At 44.6% G+C, this 7067-nt stretch overlaps 1 protein-coding gene across 1 annotated transcript; it reads left to right on the top strand.

Annotated features, from left to right (window-relative positions):
- LOC8076661 (stress-induced-phosphoprotein 1) lies at positions 395 to 6348 on the top strand. Its single transcript, XM_002443465.2, has 8 exons — positions 395 to 666; positions 3078 to 3171; positions 3261 to 3311; positions 3891 to 4064; positions 4399 to 4575; positions 4792 to 4911; positions 5094 to 5227; positions 5878 to 6348. Exons 1-8 carry the CDS (start codon positions 515 to 517, stop codon positions 5945 to 5947), a joined length of 972 nt encoding a protein of 323 aa, XP_002443510.1. The 5' UTR covers positions 395 to 514; the 3' UTR covers positions 5948 to 6348.

The raw sequence follows: 7067 nt of genomic DNA, 5'->3' as shown, positions 1-7067 counted from the left end.
ATTTTTTATTTTAGATTTTAGCCTCAAGAGGCTAAAAAAAGCCCAAAAGAGTCTAAAGAGGTCCTCATGAGAGCGATAAATTATGTATTTTTTATGGAATAAACACAATCCTAAAAATTTTAGCATTTTATATTCCATCATTTTAAAGTAGTTAGCATTTTACATTTTGTATTTTATGAGGAACTAAACACCCTCTTAAGGTTTGTTATAAGTGATATCGGATTGCGTTGTTCGAGGTTGAATCCTAAACCATTGCATTCCGCTCTAGCTGACAGGATTTTTCAAATTGGAATACCATACACGAAAATGACCAAACCACCCTTGGGCCTTGGGCCCCGTATGCAGCAGAGGATCTCCGGTATACCGCACGTGCTTTTCCTTGATCCTGCGTGCGGAAAACAGGGAGAAAGAAAAAACTGCGAAAAAGAAAAAGAAAAAAAGTGAACGAAAACGAGCGCGGGGAGCTCGCGGACCGCAAAACCCTAACCCCGCGGCGGCGGCGGCGGCGGCGGAGATGGCAGACGGCGGAGGAGGAGGGCCTCCTGCGGCGGCGGCGGCGCTCAAGGACCAGGGGAATGAGCAGTTCAAGGCGGGGAGCTACCTCAAGGCCGCCGCGCTCTACACGCAGGCCATCAAGCTCGACCCTGACAACGCCACCCTCTACAGGTTCCATCCGCTGCCCCCGCTCCTCTTCCTGTTCCTTCTAGGCCTTCCCGGTGGTAGAAACCCTAGCTGCGCGTGTGCCCGTCCTGTGTTTGGGGGAAGCGACGGGGAGCTGCGGCGTGGGTGTGTCAGATACGCGTGGGGTGGGAGACGAAGAACCCGCGCCCCCGCCGCTGGGTGATCACTGATCAGTGTTTGAGTCCTGCGGTTTGTGTGTACAACGGTACTTGTGATTGCGGATTTTGTCTGTTGGGGGGAGGGAAGCTCTGTAAGTGAGATTGAGTGTTCGTGTTGTAGTTGATTTGCCGCGACGCAGCAATTGTTGCGAATAAGGTGTGATGATTTGTCGGCTTCTTTTTTATACTCTGTTAAAAATGCAAGCTGTTGAAAGTTTCCGTTTATGGTTTGGATGCTATTGGGAATTAGGTTTATGGTTCCTAGTGATCGGAGATTCTGAATCTAGGCATATTCCTGTGACATAACATCCTGAATCTGATGATTTGACATTACTTGTTGATGATGTCCAATGGGTGTTCACAATACTGCAACTCAAAGATCTGGTCATGCAACGACACAGCTGAATGGGCAAGTATCTGGGATGCCATTTTGTCGTTACTATGCGGATAAAACCCAGTGATCTCACATTTTTCCTATGTAGCTGACGAGAGAGGCATTACTTTTGGATGCAAATACAATTAATATTCCCTAACAGGAAAGGAAAGAGAAAAACACCTTCCGTTCCAAAATAGCTTAGTCTGTTCTTTTTGTAGAGCTGGCATTTATATATGTACCGCCAGAATAAATTAAAAGATGCGACAAAAACTGTGGACTCTTTTCTTGTTTGTGATACTATAGTTGTTACGCTAGTTGACTTGAAAGATCTTAATAAGCATTGAAAGAGTTCTGCCTTTGTATGTCCAATTCTTTTATGATATGGTCTGTGCACATGAGCACATAACTTGGTATTCTAAACCCAAAACCTTTAACAGCATCATTTTTCAAATGAAGATTTATACGAATGATTAAAGAACCCACATATAGAGGAACACCGGAACCATAAAGTTCTGAATAATAGTATGGATAGTGAAACTGTAGAAAGTGTTGATGATCTGTTTTTGAATTAGCATTAGGGGAGCTTCCAGCCATGTGTTTTATTCAGGAGATGGTAAAAACAGTTGCAAACTTGAATTGCTTTCTTTGTATCTTACTCGAACAGCCAGCGACTTTCTATATCGTACTTCTTTTGTTGACAAGCTCTTAAAATGCTGAGGCGTTGTGGCGAGGTGCGGCGCCGGACCCCCTTCACAACGCCTAGGCGACGCCATACACACATTTTAGGCGCAATGAAGGCATTGTGTAGGCTAGAACTTTAGATACTAGAGCAACACATATACCTTGTTCGTTCCCAATTCTTGAGCCCATACATTACATACTAGTGTAGCTAAAAGCAGAGTATATGCACTAGTCCAGCTAAGAGCAGAGTACATGCACCAGTCCATGGCCAAAGGCAGAGCCAAGAAATACAAAAGGCGGCATGTGGCTGGGAGATTTGGGAGACTAAAACAGAGGAGCCGGCAGGGAGCTGGGAGATTTGGGGGACCAGAACAGAGGAGACGGCAGGACCTGGGATATTTGGGGGAGCAGAACAGAGGAGCGGGGGGGGGCTGGGGGATTCGGAGGCAGAGCACGAGGAGGCAGAGTATACAATATTCAGATTCAGGCTTCAGAGCAGCAGTTGACTATAATATACAGAGCAGAGCAGACAGCAGAGTACATGAGATTTGGAAAAGCAGAGTGGAGGCGGGGGACATACTAGGCGGAAGGGGAAGTACCCGACAGAGGCGCAGTCAACAGGTGGGCCGACAGAGGAAGACTCGAGGCAGAGTCACATGAGCAGGTGCGGACTGTAGCAGTGACGTGCGACGATGCTGGAGCGGCTCCATGGCAGGGGCGGACGGCCAAGTGGAGATGCAGGGCCAGCCGGCTGGTGGACACAAGCAGAGGAGCAGCCAAGCGGAGGTCGAGGTCCGTCCATCGCCTTCTCTCTTCCTCTAATCACCCCCACCCCACCCCACTCGCGGTAAATGACTCGCGCGGTAGATTTCCCGCGCGAAGAGGCTATCTGGATGGACGGGCGGTCGATTTCCAGCGCCTTCCCGTAGGCGTGCGGTCAACTTCCTGCAGGGCCACGATCCTTTTGGTGCCCTTTCCCGCGACCGGCGTCCGCGGCACGGCTGTGGGTGTCCGCCTGACGCCATTCGTGCCTAGGCGACGCCTAATCCTATGAGCCGGCCGCCATACATGCTGAGGTCGTGGCGACCCTGATGCCCAGGCCCTCGACCACGCCTTGTCGCCTAGGCGACGCCTCAAAAACATTTTGCTGATTTATGTTCTTTTCGTTTAATCCCTGCCAGCAACCGAGCTGCAGCATTCCTGCAGTTGGTTAAGCTTAGCAAAGCACTTGCTGATGCAGAGACAACAGTCAAGTTGAAGCCACAATGGGAGAAGGTATATAATTTCTCAAAGTGCTCTCTGATTTTGAGTTTACCACTTACTCATTTGTCAGATTTCACATCCTGTTCTTTGTTGTGATATAGGGTCATTTCAGGAAAGGTTGTGTTTTGGAGGCAATGGAGCGCTATGAAGAGGTGAGACTAAAAAGAAAGATTCTTGTTACTTTGACATAGTGAGGGGTTCTGTGTAATCTTCTCTTTTGTCTGTTTCATAAACTTGGACTAAGTCTTCCATGCCCTAGCAAATCAAGAAATGAAATTTGAATGCTTTGCAAATGGATTGCATTTGTTAGTTCCAAAGTTCAGCAAATGGAGCTCAGATGACTTAGTGATGCTCATTGTAAGGGGAAAAAAATTGGATGAACACCTGACCACTTTGCTTCAGTTTGATACTTTATGCTGTTATTACAGTGTACACACTGTTTCTACTCTCACTTCCGTGAATCGGCTACTGGTTCTTGGATGCTACCAAATAACCTTGACCTGTGTTGGTGCCTAATTTGGGGTTTTGTTTTGTAACTGAACCACAGCCTTACCTTTCTGCTCCTGGTTTCATCTTCCCAAGTATAATTCTTGTATTTCTGGCTAAATTGTTTAAGTGACACTAAATACCCTCTTTCATTCTAGCATCTGAGGCAATATCTATACAAACAATTTCTTTGATGTTTTCCCTCCACTAAATGGAGATTTATCTGATTTGTTACTTTTCCCCAGGCAATAGCTGCATTTCAGATAGCTTTGCAGCACAATTCACAAAATGCAGAAGTCTCAAGAAAAATCAAGAGGCTTTCTCAGTTGGCCAGGGAAAAGAAGCGAGCCCTTGATGTAGAGAACATGCGTTCAAATGTTGACATTGCAAAGAATTTAGAATCACTGAAGACTGAGTTGGTGAGTTTTACTGTTGTGACTTATGAGTACAAGTTTTACTTCTTTTAATGTTCAATGGTACTGTGTATGAAATTGCCGTGACAAGAAGTCAAGAAGCTATATTCAGCATCCTTCTAGACTACCATATGTTACTTGGTTTTCTTTCAAGGAGATATTAGTTTCTAAAATGTAAATGTGTATTCTGATGGACCTTCTAAATTATATCAGGTTCATGAAATCCATCTTTATGCTACCGGTTTGAGTGTGTTGCAGGAATAACCGAGAAAAGAGACTGTTTAGATGAGATATCTTTCATCATTTATGTCATGTGTTAATCTCCATGTATTTTTTTCAGGCTGCAAAGTATGGAGATGCAGAAACAGGGCAGAGTATCTTTTCTTTCATTGTAAATGTGATAGAATCAGCAATAAAGGTTTGGCATGACACAGGCAATGTAGATCCAAGGGTCAATTTTCTTCTTGATCAGAAGACTGATACTGAAAAATATGCCCCAGTAGTTAACATTGACAAGGTAATGCTGCTGCAGCAGAGCACTTCATTTTGCAGCTTACAAAGTTGCCATAAACTTCTGTATTGTACAAACAAGTGTATTGTTGAAATTTAGTGTATATATATGTTTTTATTCTAATTTTCTATTTGTTGAATTTTATGTTATTTATTCCACTCCAAGTTTATATATGAACGAATATCAAGAGTCTAATGCTTTAATGTTTTTTCTCCCATTTAGGCATTTGAGTCCCCTAACACTCATGCCGAGTGCTTCACATATTTGCGGCAATATGCGGAGAATTCTTCTGCGAAGGCTGCTTGTATGGTGGCACCTAAGAGCATCATTTCCTACCCACAGGTTCAACTCACCTACTCCTCTTTTTGTTGAACTATGTTTTTCTATAATTAGTTGCTGCTAGCTTTGCGCTGTTTGTTGCTTTCATGACATAGTTGGTGTTGAGCATTGTCAGTGTTGACACTTTAGATTATATTGTGTGCGTACCAGATTGAAGAGGAAGGCTAACATGTATTTACATACAGGTCTGGAAAGGGCAAGGATCCAGAAAGTGGAAGCTTGACCAGAGTGACGGGTTCTTTGTACAATTTGAATCACCAGCTCTGAGGAAGATATGGTTTGTGCCTAGCACAAAAGAGAAGGGCCGAACATTGTGCAGGTAACTCACTCACTCTCTCTCTCTCTCTCTCTGCATTACTTTCCTTACTGCTAGTTCTAAAGTAGTCAATTCAGAATTACTCTCAACTTCCAAAATCGGTGTCTTGCAAAAATGTCAATGGTTAAAATGTTGCTGAAGTCTGAAGAATCCTCTCCATAGCTGTCTGTGCTGCTGTACTATTCACCTTGATGCCATCTTGACGATCATGCTTACTAGAATACGACCAACACTCAGTTTGTCAATGCTAGTTAACCACAAGTGAATTGTGCCTGTAATTGTCAAATGGAAAAACAGAAATGACAAACCTGGCATCCTTCAGCCACCAACCATCCATCCACCTTTTGCTGAGATGAGATTTGTACCAGCTGTTTGCGTTATCCCTTGTCCTGTGAAGCCCTCTGCTTTCTCTGACCTTAGATGCACCATCGGTTGCACCGCCGCTATGTACTTTACAGTTTAGATGCCCCCTTCATCATCCACGCATTCTGATTTGCTTTCCTGCTTTCCTAACCTGTTGGATAGGCAGCCGTGCCCTCATCAAAATCTCACGCCCGCCCTCCTCTTCTTTATGGTAGTCACAAGAGTTAGGACAGTGGATGTACGTACTGACTGCTGTACAATGCGCCCCTCTTTATTGCTCGTGCGTGCAGGAGCCCTGAGGCCTTGGACATCGGCATCCATGAAGTCCTCCCCCGTATGTTCAAGGAAGCAGCAGCTTAACTTAAGCGAGGGGCAAATGAACAATTGTCGATGGATGGACGGACGGATGGATTCCTGATCCTGCTCAGCCTTGGTTTTCGTCTGTCGTCTGAAAAATAGCCGGCTGTTTTCTCAGGCTGGAAGAGAGAGAGAGAGCAGCTTGCCTGCCTGTATTGTGAAAGTTGTAAACAGTGGAAGTGGGATCTGTGTAAGGGCTTCCTCTGCGCTGAGCCGAGGGACTCTTGAAATTTTGCTGCTCAGTTGTTTTGCGCTGTTATGCAGTGAGCGTGTTGTATTTCGTGAGTGTATACAACAGCCTTGGTTGGTGGTGGTGGTATTTCAGTTTCATTATTGTTTTTCCCAGGGAACAAAAACTTGTGCTCTTATCGAAGACAATAAAATTTTCTGAACAATTAGTGGCATTTTTTGGTGGCCGTATTTCTAAGAAAAGACTTTGCATTTTTTGGTGGCCGTATTTCTAAGAAAAGACTTTGTACATACTACATTATGCTAATGGTAGGAGACTGTACTACTACTAGGAGGAAAGTCGCTGTTGATGCCCTGTGGGAGTGGCAAGTACATGAGCGAGCGGACGATTGTGATATAAAGCAGGAGGAGGAACAGCTATATTCCTAGGTGGATTAGGTGATGAACAGTAACAAGAGTCCGTGAAACACATAAACACACTCTTGTCTCTCATGTAGTACGCCAGTAGGTTATTCGTTAATTCGTTGGTTGATGCAGCGTGGCAGCAGCGACCCATCCTCCGTGCATGCATGACCAGTCTACGATGTCCGTGCTATCCTAGGATCATAGGCAGAAGGCAGGGCAGGCCACATGTCTCCATCGGTTAAGGCCTTGTTTGTGGCAAATATTGTCCAACGGTAGACTAAATAGGGTCAAAAGATTCGTCTCGCGATTTAGAGACAAACTGTATAATTAGTTTTTGTTTTCGTCTATATTTAATACTTCATGCATGTGCCGCAAGATTCGATGTGATAGGAAATCTTGAAAACTTTTTGATTTTTTGGAGCGAACTAAACAAGGTCTAAGTTGCATTCACCTCACCACCATCGCATATGCATGCTCATATACTTGTACATGGTCTATCTATCGGTGACTGTTCCAAATCAAAAACAAA

This window comes from Sorghum bicolor, chromosome 8 (assembly GCF_000003195.3).
Source record: "Sorghum bicolor cultivar BTx623 chromosome 8, Sorghum_bicolor_NCBIv3, whole genome shotgun sequence".
NCBI classification, from domain to species: Eukaryota; Viridiplantae; Streptophyta; class Magnoliopsida; order Poales; family Poaceae; genus Sorghum; species Sorghum bicolor.
This window is presented reverse-complemented; position numbering and strand designations above follow the sequence as displayed.

What these genes read in the sequence shown, in the direction of transcription:
- LOC8076661 (XM_002443465.2), top strand. Translation starts at nt 515, where the DNA reads ATGGCAGACGGCGGAGGAGGAGGGCCTCCTGCGGCGGCGGCGGCGCTC. An exon ending in GACAACGCCACCCTCTACAG is followed by an intron (nt 667 to 3,077) that starts GTTCCATCCGCT and finishes AATCCCTGCCAG; the next exon opens with CAACCGAGCTGCAGCATTCC. An exon ending in TGAAGCCACAATGGGAGAAG is followed by an intron (nt 3,172 to 3,260) that starts GTATATAATTTC and finishes GTTGTGATATAG; the next exon opens with GGTCATTTCAGGAAAGGTTG.